At 52.0% G+C, this 25993-nt stretch overlaps 1 protein-coding gene across 6 annotated transcripts in view; it reads right to left on the bottom strand.

The window, feature by feature from the left end:
• Window positions 1–2612: 2612 nt before the first annotated feature.
• fhip1b (FHF complex subunit HOOK interacting protein 1B) overlaps window positions 2613–25993 on the bottom strand; it is a 116373-nt gene continuing 92992 nt past the window's right edge. For 3 of the 6 annotated variants that reach the window (XM_072262445.1, XM_072262447.1, XM_072262446.1), the window contains exons 8-12: window positions 25106–25275; window positions 22359–23510; window positions 12109–12287; window positions 8583–8745; window positions 2613–4039 (exon numbers count right to left, since the gene is read on the bottom strand). In XM_072262445.1, coding sequence (XP_072118546.1) covers window positions 3741–4039; window positions 8583–8745; window positions 12109–12287; window positions 22359–23510; window positions 25106–25275 — 1963 coding nt within the window. In that variant the 3' untranslated portion in view covers window positions 2613–3740. The remainder of the gene's footprint in view (window positions 4040–8582; window positions 8746–12108; window positions 12288–22358; window positions 23511–25105; window positions 25276–25993) is intronic. The other 3 variants (XM_072262448.1, XM_072262450.1, XM_072262449.1) reach the window with 3 other exon arrangements.

Below are 25993 nucleotides of genomic sequence, written 5' to 3'. Positions count from 1 at the left end.
TCTCTCCATGGTGTGTGAGGTTAGGGCCACTGGACAGTAGTCATTCAAGACTTTTGGTTGGCCCTTCTTGGATACTGGGACCACACATGACGTTTTCAACACAGTCGGGACCCTGTCCAGGCTGAGACTCCGTTTGAAAATGCACTGGAGAACTCCACACAGCTGCTCAGCACACTCCTTCAGGACCTTGGGGTTCACACCATCCGGTCCCAGTGCTTTGCCATGTCTGAGTTTCCCCAGAGCCCGTCTCACCTGCTCCGTAGTGAAGGTAAGTCCATGGTGACAGGGGAGCTGACGGAAGGTGAGGGCTGGGGGGGCGGTGAAGATCGGGACTTTAGCAGTTGGTATTTGGAGGTGTGGATGGTAGGTGCAGGGCAAGGAAGGGATGTAGATAGTGGTAGCCTGTGTTGTTCGTCCACATGTTGAACTGGAGGGGGAAGGGGGGAGATATATATATATAAATTAAATAATGAGAAGCGGGGCATGTCCTGAGTGACGGGATCCGTCATGATAGATTTTAGGGAATCACCTTTCGAAGGTGTCCCCGATGTTGTGGAGGCGAGTGCCGTGATGCAGCTGACTGAGTTTCCAACTCGCTACAGCTTTTCTCGATCTCGTTTCCGAATCCGACGGTGACGAAACCAGTCGGAATATTCTCCAGGGTACATCTATGGAAGTTTGCGAGAGTTTCGTTCGGTCCTTGAGGGCCCGTGATTTCGGGGTAGCGGGGACGGGGATGGGTGTCTATCAGGCCGTTGCTCGGTGCTGTTTTCGCGGCCCCTTTACCGCCACGAATACAAACTGTACGGCGTCTGTTCTCTGCCCCTACAGAATGCTGTGCGTCTCGGAGCCACGGTAATCGGAAATCCCAGGAACCGGCGCAATCGGGATCAACCACGAATGTTTTGGGCTCCATTCAGGCAAACTCTTCCTCATCGCCAGAAGAGGGTTCGTCGGATGGCGGACATTCGGACAAAACCTGCTCTTCCTGCAGCACATCCAACACACCGACCCCGAAGCCAGGCAGAAGCCCTTGGATCTCCCTGGCTTCCCCTTTACCCATAAATCCCAAGAACCTGATGTCGCGAATATCTCGGCCTCGCAACACGGAGCGGGCGGCGGCGGAGAGAAACACGCCGTTCCGCGTCCACAACACATGGGCCAGAATCTCGTCGCCGGCCCGTGGACGCTTGTCTCACCCGCCTCTTCGTGAGGCCGGCACTCAGTCTACGCCGCAGACTTTCGACACCATGACAGTAATGGAAAAGGTTGCGGAAACTTCAGTCCCCTCTCCCTCTGCTGCAGACTCCCTCGCTGTCCCCAGGAAAGTGGTGACATCTTCTGCCACGTCCCAGTCTCCCCATTCACTGCAGCAAGTCCCAGGAACTTCTGCCTTACCGCAGTCAAATGGCAAACAAGTTGTACAACAGACATTTGCGGAAACTGCTGCCTCGTCCGACTCAATTCCGGAGAATCCGTTTGTTCTGCACAGCACCGAGGACTTTATTAATTTACCACTGTCAGTTCCCGAACCCCTTCTTGTACAACAGACAGTTGCGGAAACTGCTCCCTCGTCAGACTCACTTGCGGAGAATCCGCTTCCACCCCAGGCTCCTGCGGGATCCACGGTGCCGCAGCGACCAGTGGCTGCACCCCGACGTTTTGCGAACACGGAGTTGCCTGCCTGCCTGCCACCAACCCCCGCCCGTCTCAGCAGCAGTTCGTCTTCCAGCTCCAGCAGCAGATCCCGACTCTGTACCACACGTCCATCCGAGCCCCGGTACCGGGAGCACGGCATCGACTCCTCGGCACTGATGCTCACCATCCAGGACTTGATCGATATCCTGCGGGCCATCGTCCTGTCCGGGCGCTCGCCGTCCCGCTCCAGCATCAGTCAGCCTCCGCCTGCCGCTCGCCAGCCGGGGCTCGACCAAACCTGCGGCGCCCCGTGGGCCCAGGAAAGGCGAGGGCCGAGCCCACAACCGGCGCCCGGGACGTCCACCTCCAGCAGTTCAACGGAGCCCTGCCCCCGTCAGCCAGACAAGGCGACCGCTCGGCCCATCAGCAGGCTGCCCTCCTCCTCGCTCAGGGCGGCTGTTCAGTCCGCTCTGCCCAGCACGTTCAGGGAGACCGCTCGGCCCATCTGCAGTCTGTCCGTTCCCTCCTCCAATCCGCACAAGGACAACGATCAACTGCCCTCCCACTCCCCCGCCTTTTTATACGACCCGCTAAAGGAGGCTGTTCAGCCCGGCTACTCTCCTCCTATCCCGCTGAGAGAGGCCACTCGGCCTCCCCCCTATCAGCTCGCACCACCCAAGGAAGTCATTCGAACCGCTCCCGTCCTCCAGCAGACACGCTGCCATATCCCGGTCACTCTCTCCGATTTGGAGGGGGATATCCCGGCCGGACTGCTCCCGCAGATCCCACCGTTGGCCCAGTCTCCGCCCGGCCCGCGCCATCGCCGCCCGCCGCCCTCCGACCCCGCGGGGTGCCCGTGCTGCGGCGCCGCCCCAGGTTTGCGGGCGGCCGTCTGTCCCTACGAGCTGGAGTGGGAGCGACACTGGGCGGCAGCAGCGAGGCCGGGGCCCGCAGCCAATTCCATCATCCGCTCCCTCAGGCACATGGAGCCCAACTCATCCGAGTCGGAGGCAGAGGAGAAGGCGGACAGAGCGGGGCGCTGCGCAAAACTCCCTCCGGCGAAATAATAAAAGAGCGTTTTCCCTGAGACTTGACAGTAATCTCCGGTTTGCGCTCACACGTTTCACTCCGGGCCAGCGATTATGGGATTTCAGAAGGCGGTTAGTAAAGGAATTGATACGGATCCCCGATTCAGGGTGGCGGAGGGGGAGGGGGAGAATGAAAGTCGGCGTACGGGGTAACCGGGTGTAACCAGGGAGGGGGTACAGGGTAACCGGGTAACGGAGTATAACCAGGCATGGGTGTACAGGGTAACCGAGTGTAACCAGGGAGGGTGTACACGGTAACCGGGACAGAGGTTATAAAAGTGCATAATTTTAAGGTGATTGGGGGAAGTATGGGGGGGGGTGTCAGAAGTGTTTTTTTTACACAGGGAGTGGCGGGTGCAGGAAACGTACTGCCAGGGGTGGTGCTAGAGGCGGATACATTTAAATTCTTAGGCGCATGGATGACAGTAAAGTGGAGGAGCATGTGGGAGCGGATTAAAAGTTTGGCACAACATTGTGAGCCAAAGGGGCCTGTACAATGCTCCAGTGTTTTGTGTTCTTTGTTGACTAGCCCAAACACAATGGGCTGAACAGCCTGTTACAATGGACTCTTACTACCATTCCAACATTCAGAAGCAGCAGGAAGAAGAGACCTGAATGAACTCCCGTAAACCAATTTTTCTTATAAAAATATTGCAATATTTACATGGCAGTAATCTCTGCCTTACATCATCGATAGAGTGTATGTGTGAATGCAGCACCCGTCCTCCCCAAGGGCTGTCCAACACTGCCCCTCTCTCTCCCTCTGTGGACAGCCCGCTTGCAGAGGGGCGTGCCTGCTTGCACTATGCCCAGAGAGAGATGTGTGTGTGTGTGTGTGTGTGTAGAGGAGGGAACCTCAAACAGCCAGGATCCGTGGACACTGATGGAGAGGATCGAGTGATACATTCTGATCCAAGGTGCTGCCGAGGAATTCTGTGGGATGGGGTTCGGAGTGCTGACCGGGGTGTCCTGTCCATTGGTGGGGAGTGGAGCCACGCCTCTCCCTCGGCTCCCTCACTCCTCCCTGTCTTCCAGCAGAAAGGGTGAGGTGACTGCATGCTCCTGAGCAATGGCTGCCAGCTCCTTCAGGAACTCGGAGAAGATGAGGGAGCAGTACACGGCATTCTTCACCCGGAGGGCCTCATTCTGTTTCTCGGCCGAGCTCTTGAAGATGGAGCTGCCAGTCAGTGTGTGCAGGACCTGACCCTCGCGGACGTGCTGCAGGGCGAGCTGGGCAGCTTGCCGGGCTCTGGTCGGACTGTTGGTGTGGCGCAGGATCAGCTCCCCCAGCGACGGCTTCCGGCTCTTCACTGCTGGGGAAACACAGCGGCTTCAGTGAGGGGCAACACTCACACACACTCAAACACAGCGGCTTCAGTCAGGGGCAACACTCACACACACTCAAACACAGCGGCTTCAGTCAGGGGCAACACTCACACACACTCAAACACAGCGGCTTCAGTCAGGGGCAACACTCACACACACTCAAGCACAGCGGCTTCAGTCAGGGGCAACACTCACACACACTCAAACACAGCGGCTTCAGTCAGGGGCAACACTCACACACACTCAAACACAGCGGCTTCAGTCAGGGGCAACACTCACACACACTCAAACACAGCGGCTTCAGTCAGGGGCAACACTCACACACACTCAAACACACTCAAACACAGGCACACACACGCAAACACAGAGACACACTCAAACACAGCGGCTTCAGTCAGGGGCAACACTCACACACACTCCAACACACTCAAACACAGGCACACACGCAAACACAGAGACACACTCAAACATAGCGGCTTCAGTCAGGGGCAACACTCACACACACTCAAACACAGACACACACACTCAAACACAGCAGCTTCAGTCGGGGCAATGCTCACAGACTTACACACACTCAAACACAGCGGCTTCAGTGAGGGGCAACGCTCACACACTTACACACACTCAAACACAGCGGCTTCAATGAGGGGCAACACTCACACTCAAACACAGAGACACATTCAAACACAGCAGCTTCAGTGAGGGGCAAAGCGAGGCCATGTGACACACACACACTATACAAACTCACCATTTTAACACCCTTTCTATGTGAGCATATATTTATCCTGACTTGACACATCCACTCCCTGAGCAGACACACATGCCCGGTGCAGAACGGAAAAGTGTTTTGTGACAAGTCTGTTTGTACCCCAAATGTTGCTGCTGAGACAGTGAGTGTGGGTTGAGATGGTGTTATGGGGATGGGAGGTGGGCAGGTTGCATGTTTAGTCTGTGGTGAGGAAGGCAAATGCAATGTTAGCATTAATTTCAAGAAGACTAGAATACAGAAGTAAGGATGTAATGCTGAGGCTTTATAAGCCATTGGTCAGACCACGCTTGGAGTACTGTGAGCAGATTTGGGCCCTTTGGCTCACAATGTCGTGACAACCTTTTAATCTACTTCAAGTTGTCATGGAGAGGATGTTTCCTGTACTGGGGGAGTCGAGGACCAGAGGGCACAGCCTCAGATTAGAGGGGCGTCCATTTGGAACAGGAATGAGAAGGAGACAGCAGTGACAAAGTGGATGAATTAGTGGCCACATGGATGTAACTCCATCGTTGTCATGGAGACAAGGTTACACTGTGAACATGATCCTGAACTTGTTAATGAGAGAGAAATAATTGAAAAAGGGTGGCGATGCTCTGAGAATGAAGAATGGAGTATAAGAGCACCATTCACATCTGAGTCTTTACTGTCCACCCCAAGCAGCAGGGTCCTGGCAACCCACTGATGCCAATTCCCCAGTCCTTCTATCACCACCCTCTGCCCTTTACCCAAATTCAAATTCACCAGTTCACCCTGGATCCCAAGTCCCTCATATGCTGGACCAGTCCTCCAAGCAGGACATTACCAAAGTTCATCTTGGCGATGTCCATCATACTGTCTTCATCCACGCTGACCAAGCCCCATTTGCCCATGTTTCACCCACATTCCTCTACAGCAGGAGTTCCCAAACTGGGCTCCACAGACCCCCTCAGTTCACTGTAGTGGCCCATGGCATATAAAAACGTCTGGGAAGCCTTTCTCTAAACCTTCCTGTCCACATACCTATCCAAAGGTCTCTTAAGTGTTGGAGTTGTACCCAGCTCGAGCAGCTCGTTCCACAAACCTGGCACCGTCTGTGGGGATAGCTTGCCTCTCACGTTCCCTTTAGATCTTCCTCCTCTCACCGGAGCTTTCGACTCCCCTACCTTGGGGAAAAGCTGTCACTGTCGAACAGTTCAGACCCTTCAGCCCACAATGTTATGCTGACCTGTTACCCTACTGTAACCCTTTCCTCCTACATAACCCTCCATTCCCCCTTTATCCATGTACATCCTACCAGCACCCCGCCAGTGAGTTGCACACACCAACACTCTGCATAGCAAACTGACCTCTGACATCCCCCTATTCTTTCCTTCATTACTTTAAAATGATGCACCCTCGTATTAGCCATTCTTGCCCTGGGAAAAGTCTCTGGCTGTCCACTCTATCTATGCCTCTTATCATCTTATACACCTTGATCAAGTCACCTCTCATCCTCCCTCCCTCCGCAGAAATGCCCTAACTCGCTCAACTTTTCCTCAAGACATGCTCTCTAATCCAGGCAGCCACCTTAGACATTCCCGTAACACTGGTCTCAAACCTGCACTGCCTTGTGTCTCTACCCGCTCACTGGGAAGGCTCTGGGAGTAAACCCCCAAGAAATATCCGGAGCTGGAATCCTACTCTTCGGCAACTCCTGCGTCGCTGCTGCTGCCAAACTACATTGGTCCCTGCCCTTCCTTTGCATTCATCAGCTGTGTGGAGAGGGGGAGCCTGCTGCACGGGCAACAGCTTGTTCTATATTGTACTGCGCTGGCTTGCGTATCCCATAGACGCAGCCTCCATGGTCAACCTCGACCAACAGAGGCCCTTAATTTTCTAAACCTTGATTAGGTTGCATATCAGCCCTCTAATCCCGTCTTTCTAAAAGAAGCTAAGTCTTATAATTTGTTTACCACTGCCGTAAGGAGTGGCGGGGTGGAGATACGTCTCTACCAAAGGAGGTGTAAGGTGCTCCTTCACTCTGCTAGCCTGCAGGCGAGGTGTAGCACCTGCTGAGCCCCCGCTCAGGGTCACGTGAAGCCGTGGCAGCAGGTGGTGGATGGTCGAACGAGCGGCCGGTGCATATCACAAGTCCTGGTTATGTGACCACTGACGCCAGGCAGACAATCTCTGAAGAGTCGTGATAATGGCTGGGGTCACCCGTCTTGTAAAGACACTGTCCAGGAGGCAATGGCAAACCACTTCTGGAGAAAAAATTGTTAACAGCATGGCTGACAACATCATACAGCACGGCAGATGATGACGACGACGACTGCCAAAGGCTCACAGACCGGTAGCTATCTGGTTAACACCTGCCATCTTTCTGAAGTAAAGGAACAACAGTGGGTACCCTGCAGACTTCCGGCATCTCGTCTGTGGCTAACAAAGATCATCTCCGCTAGGGACCCACACCTCCCACTCCATGGGTGGGTTGGAACTGGTCCCTTTTGCTGTTGTTCTGTTATGTTCCGTGTTGTTCTGTCAGACACTGAGAACATACTTGCAGGCGCCAGGCTGTGTGGAGACACTTGCCCCCAGCACAACCTCGGACTGTGTTGGCTGTTAACACAAACCATCGATGTACACGTGATAAATAAATGAATCTGAATCTTAGGATCGATCTGGTCTGACTCTGGAGATTTAGCGACCCTCATGCGCCATGCATCTGACAACCACCCCTTCCTCTCCACATTACCCATTATCTCAATGTCAGTCTCAAAATTCAGAACAGATATCTCAGTGCCTTCACCGACAGGGGTGAGATTTACAATTTGCAATCCAGCAGGCTCAGCGGCTGAGAACAGGAAGAGTTTCGGATATGAAGTAGACCATAAGACAGGGGTTCCCACCCTGGGGTTCACAGATCCCTTGGTTAAAATCATAGAGTCCATGGCACAAAAGCCCCACCGTAAGACCCAGGAGCAGAATTAGGCCATTTCTGCTCCACCATCTCATCATGACTAATTTATTTATTTCCCCTCTCAACCTCATTTTTCTGCCTTCTCCCTGTAACCTTTGACACACTGACTAATCAAGACCCTATCAACCTCTGCTCTAAATATACCCAATGACAACACCTGTCTGTGGCAATGAATTCCACAGATTCACCACTCTGGCTAAAGAAATTCCTCCTCATCTCTCTCTGTTCTAAAGGGATGTCCCTCTATTTTGAGGCTGTGTTCTCTGGTCCTAGACTCCCCCAATATAGGAAACATTCTCTCCATATCCACTCTATCTAGGCCTTTCAATATCTGATAGGTTTCAACAAGATCCCCCCGCTGTTCTTCTAAACTCCAGTTTAACCCAGAGCCACCAATCGCTCATAAATTAGCCTTTTCATTCCCTGATAATCTCCTCTGGACCCTCTCTAATGCCATCCCATCCTTTCACAGAGGAGACCAAAACCACTCACATTCTCCAAGTCTGCCTGACCAACAGCTCAGCGTTACGTTTTTTGAGGGATTTGAGATTAGTGCAGGAGACAGGGGCTGAAGTGGGGGATCAGAGAAGTGGAGTGGAAACGTGGCCAGCTCCTCTCCCCGGTTCTTTCTGTTGTGCTTTCTGCACACTGTTACACACTTGGTGGCTCACACTGCAGTGCCGTTGATGCCCGTGATACCCCCGTGGCTGAGGAACCGGGGCCGTGGCCGGGGACAGTGGGGACGGGAGAGGGGAGCGGGGCAGAGGTGAAGGTCCAGCCCTCGGGTACCCATCTTCCTGCCGATCCGGGCGGTCTGAGTTACCCAAGCTGTCGGAGCGTCGCAGTGGGGGCACCGAGTTGGGGGAGTCAGACCAATCCAGCTTCCCGCGGGCGATTAAGTATTTCCTGGCTTTGTACAACATCATGGGGAAGTCCTCCTGCGATGCGGCGAACACCTCGATCTTGTTCTTGACTGACCCAAGGACCTGAGGGCGGGACAAAGCCATGTCAACATAATGTAGGAACCGAGGTGAGCAGGGGCAGGTGCAGCACCCTGCAGGACCATGCTGCTGTCCCTGTGTCCGAACACATCCAGGGCTGACATGGGGATGGGGCAGAGGTGGCAGAAACGTCAACTGGCTTCATGCTCCAACTGTTGTTGGGCTCCTCAAGGTCCCAACCCTCCCTTTATCATTCCACCCCCCGCCACAGTACGACTCTCCCTCAGTACTGCCATTTTGTTTTACAAAACAAGTTTACTTACCCAAAAAGCAAACATTCTGTATTTACAAGACAATGAAAAATTCAAATTAAAATATGATTACCACTTTCTATAAAACACTCAATTCCCTGGGGGCCCACCATTCCTGCAAATCCCCCACTGTACCCATCGCGACCGCATGCTCCCTCTCCGAGGACAGCCGGGCACTGACGTATCCTCGGAAAAGGGGGGCGGGCAGGCAGTCGTCTCGGGCAGCAGCCTCCACTTTCCGCCACCTAGACCTGTGAATGGTCATCTTGGCCAGACCCAGGCCCAAGCCCACCAGGAGATCCTCCCCACGCCCCGTCCCCTTCTGTACTGGGTGCCCCTATACAAGGAGCAAAGGACTAAAGTGCAGCCAGAACCTCAGCAGCAGCACCCTGAGAAACTCAAACAGGGGCTGAAACCTCTCACATTCCGTGTACACGTGATATACTGACTCCCGGCCACAGAATGGACAGGTGGACGGGGTGTCAGTGAACCTGCTCAGGAACCTGTTGTACAGGACTGCCCAATGAAACACCTTCCACCCCAGGTCCCCACTGTCCAGGGGAAGCACCCCTGTGTAAAGAGATTTCCACTGGGGACCTCCTCTGCTGCCTGACGATAACACGGATCGCCAGGGCGTGTCCGGTCAGCAGACGAAGGTGAGGAAGTGAAAGGTGAGCAGGAGCAGCCCGTACAGGAAACGCTTTGAAGCGTCACAGACGGGCACGGTGGGCATTCCCGTGAGACGGCTCCCGTTGTGTGGGACCCTCTCCCGCGTGGTATCCTGAGGCCTGGGTCTGACGAACACTTCCGGCCCATCAGGCGGTGGTGCAGTCGTAACCCCACAAACCTCCTCGACACCCACCATGATATTATTGGACCAGTTCCCCCTCGCAGCTAGAGCACCGAGCCCCACTGGCACGAGAGCACCCTGCCTGGATGAGACAAGACCCCAGACCCTCCACAGTTCCCAATAGAAGCAGGGTAGATCCCGCAGAGTGGCACGGCTGACGCCGTCTGCCAGGATTTGCATTCACTCCTGCAGACAGCATCCCCGGCGGAGGCTGCTCACAGTACAGGTAACTCTGCAGGGTCCTGAGGCAGAGAGCTGCCAGCTGAGTGCTAACACACACCAATGACTGGTTGCCCTCCACGATCGAAAGACTCAGGACTGCTGCAGAGACCCAATGCCTCCTATTGCCCCAGAAGAAGTCCACCAGCCTCTTCTGGGTCCTGGACACAAACGTTGTGGGAGGGATCAATGCAGTCAGCCAGTACCACACCATGGAGGTGACCAGCTGATTGATCACTAAAGCCCTCCCCCAGTACGAGATCGCACAAAGGAGGCCCCAGCCGGGCAGAGATCTTCGTCTCCAAACCCTGCCACTGACCCACCAAGAGGGAGTCTTGCATCCTCTGCAAGTCAACATGATCGGTGACCATAAAGAGGACGTCAGCAGTGTAAGCCGAAAGGACGACCTCCATGTCTGGTTTGCGTAGAACCAAACCCGTTAACCTCCTACAGAGAGGGCAGAGGAATGGCTTCACACAGACTGAGTACAACTGCCCTGACATGGGGCACCCCTGACGCACCCCGCTCCCAAAGCAAAAGGGTGCTGTCAAGGACCTGTTCATCTTCATCTGGCCCCCTGTGGTGGCGTAGAGCAGTCGGATACCGGCTGCAAAATGTAGCCCGAGCCCGAACGCTCGCAGTCTCAAAAAAGGTACTCGTGGTTCACCCTATCGAACACCTTCCCTTGATCGAGAGAGAGAGAGAAAGGCGACCGACAGACCAGCCCCCCGGTACAGGGAAATCAGATCCTGGACCGTGTAGGACTGGTCAGGGTGGACCACTTCTGCCAGCACAGAGCCCAGACCCGGGCAAAGACCTTGTACTCTGCGCTGAGGAGGGATACTGGGTGCCAATTCCACTGGCTACAGAGATCCTCCTTCTGTGGCAGCAAGGCCACGACTGCTTTGCCCCAAGAAAGGGGCTTCTCCCCTGTCACCATGCTCTCCCCCAATACCCCTGCATAATCAGCCCCTAGGATGTCCCAGAAGGCCTGGAGAAACTCCATCATGAACCCATCTAGTCCCAGGAACTTGCTTCTCGGCAGCTGGTTGAGGGCACTAGTCAGCTCCACTAAAGATAGTGGTGTATCGAGCTGATCACTCCCCAGTGCTGACCCTCGGCAAGTCCTCCCACAGAGCCCTGTGTGCACCCTCACTGCACTGGTCTGGTGAGAAGAGAGCCTCGTAAAAGGAACGGACTTCACCGGATCCGTGACGGAGGAACCATCCTCTGCTAGCAACTCCACCAGCTGCCTGTGGACACCCTTCCCCCTCGAGAGAGAGAGAGAAGAAGGGCGAGGCATGGTCCAGATCCTCACGTAAGCACCTCAGGACCTCTCGAGCTGCAGGTGCCTCAGTGCCTCCTTCCTCCGCTGGTACTCATCCCAGAGGGGCTGGTCCCCATTGGTCAGCCCCAGCCGAGACTCCAGGTCGACCAGCTCCTTCTCAAGCTGATCGATCCCGGACATCCGCCGCTTGGTCAACCTGTCTACTGTCCACAGTGTAGTGCTCCCTCGGGGCCCCCTCTACTAGGAAGACGTGCCCGGTTATCCACTTGATCTATGCCTCTTATCACCCTGTACACCTCGATCAAGACCTCTCATCCCCCTTCGTTCCAGAGGAAAGCCCTGTGAGGCTCAGCCCATCTTTGCTGGTGGGGCAGGCTACGGGGCGGAGAGCCCCGTGAGGGGCTTCGCTGGTGAGGGGCCTCGCTGGTGGGGCAGGCTACGGGGCGGAGAGCCCCGTGAGGGGCTTCGCTGGTGGGGCAGGCTACGGGGCAGAGAGCCCCGTGAGGGGCTTCGCTGGTGGGGCAGGATACGGGGCGGAGAACCCCGTGAGGGGCTTCGCTGGTGGGGCAGGATACGGGGCGGAGAGCCCCGTGAGGGGCTTCGCTGGTGGGGCAGGATACGAAGCGGAGAGCCCCGTGAGGGGCTTCGCTGGTGGGGCAGGATACGGGGCGGAGAGCCCTGTGAGGCTCAGCCTGCCTTTGCTGGTGGGGCAGGCTATGGGGCGGAGAGCTCTGGCCTACCTGGATGAGGGACTTGACACTAGGCTGGAAGACCATGTTGGTGTTGAGTAGAAAGGAGCGGAGCAGGGGTTGGGGGTAGCAGGCCAGCTGAGCGATGATCCCGGTGAGCAAAAAATTCACATAGAGCGAGTTCTGCAACATGTTCTCCAGCTTGGCGAAGAGCACTGCAATGAACGAACCTACAGTGGGAAAAGAGAGAGGACATCATCACAAAGCCAGAGCAACATTGGGTAAACACCAGGAAATCTGCAGATGCTGGAAATTCAAGCAACACACGAAATGCTGGTGAACGCAGCAGGCCAGGCAGTATCTTTAGGAAGAGGTACAGTCGACGTTTCAGGCTGAGACCCTTCGTCAGGACCAACTGAAAGAAGAGGTAGTAAGGGATTTGAAAGTGGGAGGGGGAGGGGGAGATCCAAAATGATCGGAGAAGACAGGAGGGGGAGGGATGAAGCCAAGAGCTGGACAGGTGATTGGCAAAAGGGATACAAGGCTGGAGAAGGGGGAGTATCATGGGACGGGAGTCCTAGGGAGAAAGAAAGGGGGACAGGTGCGCCAGAGGAAGATGGAGAGCAGGCAAGGAGTTATTGTGAGAGGGACAGAGAGAGAAAAAAGAGAAGAAAGAAAAGGAAAGAAAGAAAGAAGGAAGAAAGGGAGGAAGGAAGAAAGAAAGAAATAAATAAGGGATGGGGTGAGAAGGGGAAGAGGGGCATTAACGGAAGTTAGAGAAATCAATATTCATGCCATCGGGTATATCACACCAGCCAACTCACAGGTGAAGTGTCGCCTCACCTGGAAGGACTGTCTGGGGCCCTGAATGGTGGTGAGGGAGGAAGTGTAAGGGCATGTGTAGCACTTGTTCCGCTAACATTGGGTGCTTTTATAGACCACCCAATAGTAACAGGGACATCGAGGAGCAGATAGGGAGACAGATTCTGGAAAGGTGTAATAATAACAGGGTTGTCGTGGTGGGAGATCTTAATTTCTGAAATATCGATTGGCATCTCCCTAGAGCAAGGGGTTTGGATGGGGTGGAGTTTGTTAGGTGTGTTCAGGAAGGTTTCTTGACACAATATGTAGATAAGCCTGCAAGAGGAGAGGCTGTACTTGATCTGGTATTGGGAAATGAACCTGGTCAGGTGTCAGATCTCTCAGTGGGAGAGCATTTGGAGATAGTGATCACAATTCTATCTCATTGGAGAGGGATAGGAACAGACAAGTTAGGAAAGCGTTTAATTGGAGTAAAGGGAAATATGAGGCTATCAGGCAAGAACTTGGAAGCACACATTGGAAACAGATGTTCTCAGGGAAACGTACAGAAGAAATGTGGCAAATGTTCAGGGGATATTTGCGTGGGGTTCTGAGTAGGTACGTTCCAATGAGACATGGAAAGGATGGTAGGGTACAAGATCCGTGGTGCACAAAGGCTGTTGTAAATCTAGTCAAGAAGAAAAGCTTACGAAAGGTTCAAAAAACTAGGTAATGATAGAGATCTAGAAGATTATATGGCTAACAGTAAGGAGCTTAAGAATAAAATTAGGAGAGCCAAAAGGGGCCATGAGAAAGCCTTGGCGGGCAGGATTAAGGAAAACCCCAAGGCATTCTACAAGTATATGAAGAGCAAGAAGATAAGACGTGAGAGAATAGGACCAATCAAGTGTGACAATGGAAAAGTGTGTATGGAACTGGAGGAGATAGCATGGATACTTAATGAATACTTTGCTTCAATATTCACTATGGAAAAGGATCTTGGCAATTGTAGGGATGATTTACAGTGGATTGAAAAGCTTGAGCATGTAGATATTAAGAAAGAGGATGTGCTGGAGCCTTTGGAAAGCATCAAGTTGGATAAGTCACCAGGACCGGATGAGATGTACTCCAGGCTACTGTGGGAAGCGAGGGAGGAGATTGCTGAGCCTCTGGTGATGATCTTTGCATTATCAATGGGGATGGGAGAGGTTCCAGAGGATTGGAGGGTTGTGGATGTTGTTCCCTTATTCAAGAAAGGGAGTAGAGATAGCCCAGGAAATTATAGACCAGTGAGTCAACTTCAGCGGTTGGTAAGTTGATGGAAAAGATCCCGAGAGGCAGGATTTATGAATATTTGGAGAAACATAATATGATTAGGAATAGTCAGCATGGCTTTGTTAAAGGCAGGCTATGCCTTACAAGCCTGAGTTGATAAAGGTAGAGCAGTAGATGTAGTATATATGGATTTTAGCAAGGCTTATTGAGAAAGTAGGAAGGCATGGGATGCAGAATTGGCTTGTCCACAGAAGGCAAAAAGTGGTTGTAGACGGGTCATATTCTGGATGGAGGTCGGTGACCAGTGGTGTGCCTCAGGGATCTGTTCTGTGATCCCTACTCTTCGTGATTTTTATAAATGACCTGGATCAGGAAGTGGAGGGATGGGTTAGTAAATTTGCTGATGACACAAAGGTTGGGGGTGTTGTTGATAGTGTGGAGGGCTGTCAGAAGTTACAGCGGGACATTGATAGGATGCAAAACTGGGCTGAGAGGTGGCAGATGGAGTTCAACCCAGATAAGTGCGAGATGGTTCATTTTGGTAGGTCAAATATGATGGCAGAAAATAGTATTAATTGTAAGACTCTTGGCAGTGTGGAGGATCAGAGGGAACTTAGGGTCTGTGTCCATAGGACACTCAAAGCAGATTGACTCTGTGGTTAAGAAGGCATACAGTGTATTGGCCTTCATCAACCGTGGGATTGAGATTAAGAGCCAAGAGCTAATGTTGCAGATATACAGGACCCTGATCAGACCCCACTTGGAGTACTGTGCTCAGTTCTGGTCGCCTCACTCCAGGAAGGATGTGGAAACTATAGAAAGGGTGCAGAGGAGATTTACAAGGATGTTGCCTGGATTGGGGAGCACGTCTTATGAGAATAGATTGAGTGAACCCAGCCTTTTCTATTTGGAGCGACAGAGGATGAGAGGTGACTTGATAGAGGTGTATAAGATGATGAAAGGCATTGATTATGTGGATAGTCAGAAGCTTTTCCCCAGGGCTGAAATGGCTAACACGAGAGGGCACAGTTTTAAGGCGCTTGGGAGTAGGTACAGGGGAGCTGTCAAGATGTCAGGGGTAAGTTTTTTTATGCAGAGTGTGGTGAGTGCATGGAATGGGCTGCTGGCGATGGTGGTGAAGCTGGATACAATAGGGTCTTTTAAGAGACTCCTGGATAGGTATATGGAGCTTAGAAAAATAGGGGCTATGGGTAACCCTAGTTAATTTCTAAAGTAAGTACATGTTCGTCACAGCTTTGTGGGCTGAAGGGCCCGTATTGTGCTGTAGGTTTTCTATGTTTCTATGACAAAGGGAATGAAGGGAAGAGCGAGGGAGGGAGGGAGGGGAAGGGAGAGAGGGAGACCCATTATCACAAAGTCAGGGTGACACAATAGGGAACTGAGGGAAGAGGGAGAGAGGGAGGGAGGGAGGGAAGGGAGGGGAGAGAGAGACCCATCATCACAAAGTCAGGGTGAGACCACAGGGTTAATGGAGGGAAGAGGGAGAGAGGGAGGGAGGGAGGGAAGGGAGGGGAGAGAGAGACCCATCGTCACAAAGTCAGGGTGAGACCACAGGGTTAATGGAGGGAAGAGGGAGAGAGGGAGGCATCATCACAAAGTCAGAGCAATACAACACAGGGAATGGCAGGGGAGACTGGGGAGGGAGAGAGTAGTTTAATTGGTCAGTGGGTGTAACTGGGCTTGTTGTGCTGCTACAGTGCAGAATCTCTGAATAAAATCAAATCAATAAATGAGGTAACTGTGTAAGGTTACAGGGAGAAGTTTGTCAGGTTGGGGCACTGTTCTTTTATTTATACAGCACGGAACAGGCTCTTCCATCCCCTTCGAGCCGAACCACCCAGCAACCTCCCGATTTTACCCCAGCCTGATCACAGGACAGTTTACAATGACCATCGAACCTACCGACCAGTGTGGTCTGTGGGAGGAAACGGAGCACCCAGAGGAAACCCACACAGTCCATAAGACAAAGGAGAAGTCGGCCATTCAGCCCATCGGGTCTGCTCCACCATTTTATCATGAGCTGATCCATTCTCCCATTTAGTCCCACTCCCCTGCCTTCTCACCATAACCTTTGATGCCCTGGCTACTCAGATACCTATCAATCTCTGCCTTAAATACACCCAATGACTTGGCCTCCACTGCCGCCCGTGGCAACGAATTCCATAGATTCACCACCCTCTGACTAAAAAAATTTCTTCACATTTCTGTTCTGAATGGGTGCCCTTCAATCCTTAAGTCATGCCCTCTCGTACTAGACTCCCCCATCATGGGAAACAACTTTGCCACATCCACTCTGTCCATGCCTTTCAACATTCGAAATGTTTCTATGAAGTCTCCCCTCATTCTTCTAAACTTCAAGGAATACAGTCCAAGAGTGGACAAACGTTCCTCATATGTTAACCCTCTCATTCCCGGAATCATTCTAGTGGATCTTCTCCGGACCCTCTCCAACGTCAGCACATCCTTTCTTAAATAAGGAGACCAAAACTGCCCACAGTACTCCAAGTGAGGTTTTACCAGTGCCTTATAGAGCCTCAACATCACATCCCTGCTCTTATACTCTATTCCTCTAGAAATGAATGCCAACATTGCATTCGCCTTCTTCACCACCGACTCAACCTGGAGGTTAACCTTAGGGGTATCCTGTACGAGGACTCCCAAGTCCCGTTGCATCTCAGAACTTTGAATTCTTTCCCCATCTAAATAATAGTCTGCCCATTTATTTCTTCTGCCAAAGTGCATAACCATACACTTTCCAACATTGTATTTCATTTGCCACTTCTTTGCCCATTCTTCCAATCTATCCAAGTCTCTCTGCAGACTCTGTTTCCTCAGCACTACCGGCCCCTCCACCTATCTTTGTATCGTCAGCAAACTTAGCCACAAAGCCCTCTATTCCATAATCCAAATCGTTGATGTACAATGTAAAAAGAAGCGGCCCCAACACTGATCCCTGTGGAACACCACTGGTAACCGGCAGCCAACCGGAATAGGATCCCTTTATTCCCACTCTCTGTTTCCTGCCAATCAGCCAACGCTCTATCCACGTATGTAACTTTCCTGTAATTCCATGGGCTCTTATCTTGTTAAGCAGCCTCATGTGTGGCACCTTGTCAAAGGCCTTCTGAAAATCCAAATATACAACATCCACTGCATCTCCCTTGTCTAGCCTACTGGTAATTTCCTCAAAAAATTGTAATAGGTTTGTCAGGCAGGGTTTTCCTTTAAGGAATCCATGCTGAGTTCTGCCTATCTTGTCATATGCCTCCAGGTACTCTGTAACCTCATCATTGACAATCAACTCCAACAACTTCCCAACCACTGATGTCAAGCTAAAAGGTCTATAATTTCCTTTTTGCTTCCTTGCCCCCTTCTTAAATAGCGGAGTGACATTTGCAATCTTCCAGTCCTCCGGAACCATGCCAGAATCTATCGACTTTTGAAAGATCATCACTAATGCCTCCGCAATCTCCACAGCTACTTCCTTCAGAACACGAGGGTGCATTCCATCTGGTCCGGGAGATTTATCTACCTTTAGCCTATTCAGCTTCCTGAGTACTTTCTCTGTCGTAATTGTGACTGTGCACACTTCTCTTCCCTGCCACCCTTGAGTGTCCGGTATCTTGCTGTCTTCCTCAGTGAAGACTGATGCAAAATACTCGTTCAGTTCCTCCGCCATCTCCTTATCTCCCATTACAATTTCTCCAGCATCATTTTCTATCCGTCCTATATCTACTCTCACCTGTCTTTTACTCTTTATATACTTGAAAAAGCTTTTAGTATCCTCTTTGATATTATTTGCTAGCTTCCTTTCATATTTAATCTTTTCCCTCTTAATGACCTTCTTAGTTTCCTTTTGTAAGCTTTTAAAAACTTCCTAATCCTCTGTCTTCCCACTAATTTTTGCTTTCTTGTATGCCCTCTCCTTTGCTTTAACTTTGGCTTTGACTTCTCATGTCAACCATGGTTGCATCCTTTTTCCATTCGAAAATTTCTTCTTTTTTGGAATATACCTGTCTTGCACCTTCCTCACTTCTCACATAAACTCCAGCCACTGCTGCTCTGCCGTCTTTCCCGCCAGTGTCCCTTTCCAGTCAACTTTGGCCAGTTCCTCTCTCATGCCACTGTAATTTCCTTTACTCCACTGAAATACCGACACATCAGATTTCGGCTTCTCTTTTTCAAATTTCACAGTGAACTCAATCATGTTATGATCACTGCCTCCTAAGGGTTCCTTCACCTCAATCTCTCTAATCACCTCCGGTTCATTACACAATACCCAATCCAGTACAGCCGATCCCCTAGTGGGCTCAACAACAAGCTGTTCTAAAAAGCCATCTCGCAGACACTCTACAAATTCTCTCTCTTGAGATCCAGTGCTGACCTGATTTTCCCAATCCACTCCAATGTTAAAATCCCCCACAATTATCATAACACTGCCCTTCTGACAAGCCTTTTCTATTTCCTGTTGTAATTTGTAGTCCACATCCCTGCAGCTGTTTGGAGGCCTATAAATAACTGCCATCAGGGTCCTTTTGCCCCTGGAATTTCTCAGTTCAACCCATAAAGATTCTGCACCTTCCGATCCTATATCACCTCTTTCTAATGATTTGATGTCATTTCTTACCAATAAAGCCACACCTCCCCCTCTGCCTACCTTCCTATCCTTCCGATACACCGTGTATCCTTGGATGTTCAGCTCCCAGAGACATGCATCCTTTAGCCAGGTCTCAGTGATGGTCACAATATCATACCTGCCAATCTGTAGCTGTACAACAAGATCATCCACCTTATTCCTTATGCTGTGTGCATTTAAATATAACACCTTAAAACCAGTATTTGGTACTTTTCGCTTTGATTTCACTGCAACTCACCCCAATGGCTACAAATTTGCCCCATCACCTGCCTGTCTTTCCTGACACCTTTACTGCTCACTATCTTAGATTTATTTCTGTTTTCCCCTTCCCCTGCTCTATCATTTCAGTTCCCATCCCCCTGCCAAATTAGTTTAAACCCTCCCTAACAGCTCTATTAAACTTTCCCGCCAGGATATTGGTCCCCTTCGGGTTCAGGTGTAACCTGTCCTTTTTGAACAGGTCATACTTCCCCCAGAAGAGATCCTAATTATCCAAGAATCTGAAGCCCTGCCCCCTACACCAGTCTCTCAGCCACGCATTCATCTGCCTGATCCGACTACTCTTGCCCTCTCTAGCATGTGGCACAGGTAGCAATCCCGAGATTACTACCCTGGAGGTCCTGCTTCTCAGCTTCCTTCCTAACTCCCAGAAATCTCTCTTCAGGACCTCTTCCTTTGTCCTATCTATGTCATTGGTACCAACATATACCAAGGCAACTGGTTGCTCACCCTCCCCCTTCAGAATATTCAGGACCCGATCTGAGACATACTGTACCCTGGCACCTGGGAGGCAAAACACCATGCGGGTATCTCTATCAGGCTCGCAGAATCTCCTGTCCGTTCCCCTGACTATGGAATCCCCCACGACTACCGCATTTGTCTTCTCCCTCCTTCTCTCCTGCACAACAGCGCCAGAGACCCGGTCACCGTGGGCGTCCCCTGTCAGGTCATCCCCCTCAACAGCATCCAGAACAAAATATTTGTTGCTGAGGGGGACAGCCACAGGTGTGCTTTCCAGTATCCGGGCATTTCCCTTTCCTCTCCTGCCAGTGACCCAGTTTTCTGACCCCTGTAGCCTAGGGATGACTACCTCTTTGTAGCTCCTGTCTATCACCTCTTCACTTTCCCTGATAAGCAGTAGGTCATCTAGCTGCAGCTCCAGATCCCTAACACGGTCTCTGAGGAGCTGCATCTCGGTGCACCTGGCGCAGATGTGGCCATCAGGGAGACTGGAGGTCTCCCAGAATTCCCACATCTGACACCCTGAACAAAGCACTAACCCGGCAAACATGCTATCTAATTCTACAGGGAGAACACACAAACCAGAGCACCCAGAGGAAACCCACAGTCACAGGGAGAACACACAAACTTCTTACGGGCAGCGGTGGGAGTGTTCACAGCGGGTACAATAGGATCATTTAGGAAGAACTTGGATGGGAATATAGAGGGGATGGGTGTCAGGGGGGAAATAATTGCTGGTCTTGCAGGTGACACCAAGACAGTGGAGAGAAGGGCTGCTGTGAGCCAGGCAATGTGTCAGGGTGTAGGGGTGCAGAGGCTGAGTTACTGGAGGGTACCAGGACCTCTGGCCGAGTCATTCAGACACCTGGGTTGACCCCTAATCACCAATGTTAATATTGTCAGCAGCAATGATGTGCTGGCATTGGAGAGGGTCGAGAGGAAGTTCACAAGAGTAACTCCAGGAATGAAACTGTTAATATATGTGGAACGTTTGCCGGCTCTAGGCCTGTACTCGCTGAAGTTGGAAGAATGAGGGAAAATCTCAGTGAAACCTACCAAATATTGAATAGCCTAATTCTGCTCCTACATGTTATGGTCACACAGGCAGGAGTTCAGGGTCAAGTAATTAAATAAGTCCTAAGTTCTGTCTGAAAGCCTCGTCAGTATGGAGGCTGGGAGATGACGGGAGTGCGGGACATCGGGACTAGCTGGGTGAACAGCGTGGTCAGCATGGACTGGATGGGTTGAAGGACCTGTAAATCTGCTGCATTGCTCTGTGACTTTTTAAACCACATTTCCCCAATCTACCCTGCCCGTTGGTTCATCCGATTGTTTGTTATATGTTGTCACTTTGAACAAATCCAATCAATCCACACTTGTCCAAGAGGCTATTAATGAGATCCCTGAGTATTGTTTCTAGAACTCTCCCCACCCCTGAGGTTAAGCTGACTGGTCTGTCGTTGCCATGCTTGTCCCGACATTGTCTTTTTGAGCAGAAGTGGGAGTGGAGAGCAGTGGTCAAACATGGCCTCGGATCTACAGGTTATGGCAAGGTTTCTGCAATGCCCTCCTGAATTCCCTCATGAAGATTAAAGAACGTAAATCTGAAATGAAAACAGAAGATGCTGCTGGGAACACTCAGCGAGTCAAGTGGCACCTGTCGAGAGAGACAGAGTTAATGTTCTAGGTCCAAGGCTCTTTATTGGAATGGGTTATCCATTTGAACCAGGGGATTTATCCACTTTACCCCCTGCTTGCCTCTCCAGGCTACTAGACCCTAGACACAGGAGCAAAACGAGGCCATTCGGCTCATCGGGTCTGCTCCACCGTTCCATCAAGGTTGACCTTCAACACCCTGTCTAACCGAGAACCTATCAACCTCTGCTTCAAATGTATCCAATGACTTGGTCTCCACAGCTGTCAGTGGCAATGCAGTAAACTCCACAGATTTATCACCCTCTGGCTAAAGAAATTCCCCCTCATCTCTGTTCTAAAGGGAAATCCTTCTATTCTGAGGCTGTGCCCTCTGGTCCTAGACTGTTCCACTATTAAAAGTATCCTCTCATCATCCAGTCTATCTAGGCCTTTCAATATTTGGTAGGTTTCAACGAGATCTTCATTCTTCCGAACTTCAGTTAGTACGGACCTAGAGTCACCAATCTCTTCAAACATCAATCCTTTCATTCCCGGAATCATTCTCATGAACCTCCTCTGGACCCTCTCCAATGCCAGCATGTCCTTTCTTAGATAAGGGACGTAAAGCTGCTCACATACTCTAAAGGCAGCCTTGTAAAGCCTCAGCATTACATCCTTTCTCTCAAAAACATTGCTACCATTGCATTTGCCTTCTTCACCATCGACTCAACCTGCAAGTTAACCTTTAGGGAATATTGCATGTGGACTCCAAGTTTCCTTGCATCTCTGATTTTTGAATTTTCTCCCCATTTAGAAAATAGTCCACACCTTTATTCCTTCCACACACTTCCCGACTCTATACTCTAACTGCCATACCTTTGCCCACTCTCCCAATCTGTCAAGATCCTTTAGTAGCTGCAACCCTCTTACAGTCATGGCCCTGAAGGTTACTACTCCAAGAGCTTCTTATCTACTGATACATTCACTGAGCTGTGGATGGAGTCCAGGTACAACTTTCACGTTGTGAGAATCTTTACCCACAGCACCTCCCTCAGGTAGTGAGTTCCAGATCCCAGCCTCCCTCCGGAGGGCAGGTTCCTCCTCAGATGCTCCCATAAACCTCTTACTTCTCACCTTAAACCTCAGCCCTCTACTCTAGACCCCTCATCATCCAGCCTGACGCTGCTCTTACCTGTGGAGGGCAGGTCCTGTGCTGGCTCAGGGAGATGGCTGCTGACAGGCACCTGCGCCTGGACTCTTGCTAAAGTCCTACTCCCGGGGACCAGCTGGTAACTGTCGTCCTCGTCCTCCTCTTCCTCTCCGTCCTCATCCTCCGCCTCCTCCTCAGTGAGTGGGTCCCCTCCGCTGGCAACCTTCTCCTCCATCCGATGCCAGCCTCCCATCTCGGCCTCCATCTCCAGCAGTTCCTGGGAGAACTTCTCCACGTTGAGGCCTCTGCCGTTGGCTTCCGCGGGAGCTTGGTCCAGTAGCTCGTCAATCAGGCTGTCGAGGGACTTGCCACCTGCCAGTGTGTCCAGGCCGGGCCTGCTCCCTGCCCGGCCCTCCTCCTCCCCACCCTCTGCCAATGATATGTGGGGCTCACAAGGGACCCCGCTCCGGCTGCCGGTCACCTCCCTCCTGGGGTGGCTTCGCTGGGGCCTGTCTCTCCGTACCTTCTTCACCGCCAGGCAGTTGTCGGCCCGCCCAGGAAGACCCGGGCCACTGCTGCTCCCGCCGTTCAGCAGGGAGACCCTGCCCTCTGCGTGCACCCTGCCCAGCTGGTCTCTGTCGGGCCTCAGCCCTCTGCCCTTAGGGGGGGCAGCCTTCACCCTCTCCCTCCGCAGACTGCGCTTCTTACTGCGTGGCGTGGTACTGACCCAGTCCCCATTTTCCAGGGGCTCCCTCCTGCCAAAGGGGTCCGATCTGAGCTGGCCCTGCCCCGGGACAGAGCTGGTCCGGGTCCGATCCGCTCCGAAGTGGTCCATGTGCAGGCGGATGGTGTCGACATCCTCTGGGAGGGGCTGAGCGGAGAGGGGATCCGGTTCCTGGCCATCGTACGGAGCCGACCACCTGCCACATGCCTTGACGCAGAGGTCAATATGCCTGCGGGCGTCCTGCAAGTACTCCAGGTAGTTGGAGTCCAGCTCGGACACCTCGTCCCATCGGCCGTGGGAGGGGCTGCAGGTGGTGGGGTCGCTCGGAGCCTCGCCGGGTGACCGGGGGGGAATCCCTCCATCCGAGCCCGTGCTCTGCTGTCGCGAGAAGAGGGAGATGCGTGAGGGGGTCGAGGGTTTTGGCACGGCAGTCATCACTGTGGACGTGTCAATACTCGGGCTCCCGTGGGCTGTAGGAACACAGGGGCTGTATCAGTGCAGTGAGGGGTAACAGTATACACATTCACACATCAAAACCCTCCCACTCACACCCCAGGTCCTACAGGAACACGGGCTGTATCCGTGCAGTGAGGGGTAACAGGTACACATTCACACCCCACACCCCAGGTCCTACAGAAACACAGGGGCTGTATCAGTACAGTCACACGCCCACATAGCACAGTCCCACACCACAACACTATCCCCAACATCACTCACCCCGGTCATCCAGTGGAGGGGAAATGACCACCTACGTGTCCTGGTATGGAAACACGAAATCTATAAAAAGTTGTGGATACGGCCCAGTTCATCGCGGGTAAACCCTCCCCACCACTGAGCACATCAGTATGGAGTGTTGTCACAGGAGAGCAGCATCCGTCATCAGGGACCCCTCCACCCAGGACCTGCTCTCTTCTTGTTGCTGCCATCAGGAAGCGGGTACAGGAGCCTCAGGACTCATACCACCAGGTTCAGGAACAGGCTCTTGAACCAGAGGGGATAACTTCACTCGCCCCACCACTGTAATGTTCCCACAATGTAAACTCTCATTTTAAAAAAATCTACAATTTGTATTCTCATTTTTATTGCTTATTTCTTATTCTCTTTTTTTGCATTTGCACTCTTGTTTGTTTGTCGTGCTTGTACAAAGCGGCTCAATATTCCATGAGACTTGTCTGAAATCCCTGCACTAGCCACAAGAGGGGGCAGGAGCTCAGCTCCTGCACACCAGAGGGCCGTGGGTTACTGGAGATGGGCCAGGCAAAGAGTATGGTAAGAGGCAGTGATCGAGTGGGCAGCCAGAGACGCTCTCCCAGGGTGGAAATGGCTATACCAAGGGCATAACGTTAATGTGATAGAAGGAAAGTATGGGGGGGGGGGGAATGTCAGAGGTAGGATTTTTGCACGGAGAGCAGTGGGTGTCAGGGATGGTGGTAGGGGCAGATACATTCGGGACACATGGGTGATAGAAAGACGGAGGGTTATGTGGGAGGGAAGGGGTAGGTTGATCTTAGAGTGGGTTAAAAAGTTGGCACAACATTGTGGGCTTAATGGCCTGTACTGTACTGGAACGTTCTATGTACAAGTTTCTGTGTTCTATGTTCTATTTTCTATGTACTCACGCTCCTGAAGTAGTCTCTCCATCAATTGCACTTTTCCACTAAATATACACACCGAGCTGAGGCATCTTGCTGTGAGAGAGTCTCATCTCCCTTGCACAACTCTCTGCTCCCCTCCATCTCTCTCCTCTCCTCCATCTCTCTCTACGCTCCTCCATCTCTCTCCTCCCCTCCATCTCTCTCTACTCCCCTCCATCTCTCTCTGCTCTCCTCCATCTCTCTCTGCTCTCCTCCATCTCTCTCTGCTCCCCTCCATCTCTCTCTACGCTCCTCCATCTCTCTCTGCTCCCCTCCATCTCTCTCTGCTCCCCTCCATGTCCCTTTGCCATCCTGATGATCTGTCTCCAGCCCACTGCCCGTACCATGGCTATCTTCACCTCCCTCTCTTACCCGACACCCACTGCCCAGTCTGTCCAGGACGCTCTCCTCACAACCCATGCCCCTCTCACCTTTAGACCACACTGCGTGTTCCTCCTCCCTCTCGAAGAAGCCCAGGTTTTCAGGCTTACAGCATTCTGGGATCAGGGACAGGAACTTATCGGCCGTCTTCCCGTAGAAATCCTGATCCTTAACGGCACACCGCTGGCTTAGCATCACATGATTGCATGGAATCAGATACCTGCCGGTGTTGTGATGAGATTTGGTTAACCAACGTGTCCTCACTCCTACAGGGTTGTACCAGGTCCAAACATCAGCCTGACTCTACAGTAACACCCGGTTTACATTACAACCCTTCGCTGTAAGATACCTGAGCATCATACATATGCTATTGGCATGGTAGCATCGCAGTTAGCTTAATGCTTTAAAGTGCCAGCGACTGGGTTCAATTCTCCCACTGCCTGTACGTTCTCCCCTGACCACGCAGGTTTGCCCCGTGACCACATGGTGCTCCAGTTTCCTCCCACATCGCTAAGACCTACAGGTTAAGGTCAGGGTTAGTAAGTTGTGTGCGTGCTATCTTGGCTCCGGAACCGTGCCGACACTTGCGAGCCACCCAGCACAATCCTGGCACTGTGTTGGTTGTTGATGCAAAAGATGCACTTCACTGTATGGAAAGTGACAGATGAAGTCAGGTGGGTGGGGAAGGAGGATGAAGTAAGAAGCTGGGAGGTGACAAGAGGAAAAGGCAAAGGGCTGGAGAGGAGAGTGGACCATGGGAGAAAGGGAAGAAAGGGCACTAGAGGTGGTGGTGGGGGGGGGGGCGGGGGAAGATGGGCAGGTGAGGAGAAGAGGTAAGAGGCCAGAGTAGAAAATAGAAGATCACATCCCTTTGCCTCCTTCCACCAAGTCAATGTTGCATCCGACTGGCCAGCTCACCCTGGACCTGTAATAAAACT

The sequence above is a fragment of the Mobula birostris genome, chromosome 7 (genome assembly GCF_030028105.1).
Source record: "Mobula birostris isolate sMobBir1 chromosome 7, sMobBir1.hap1, whole genome shotgun sequence".
NCBI classification, from domain to species: domain Eukaryota; kingdom Metazoa; phylum Chordata; class Chondrichthyes; order Myliobatiformes; family Myliobatidae; genus Mobula; species Mobula birostris.
This window is presented reverse-complemented; position numbering and strand designations above follow the sequence as displayed.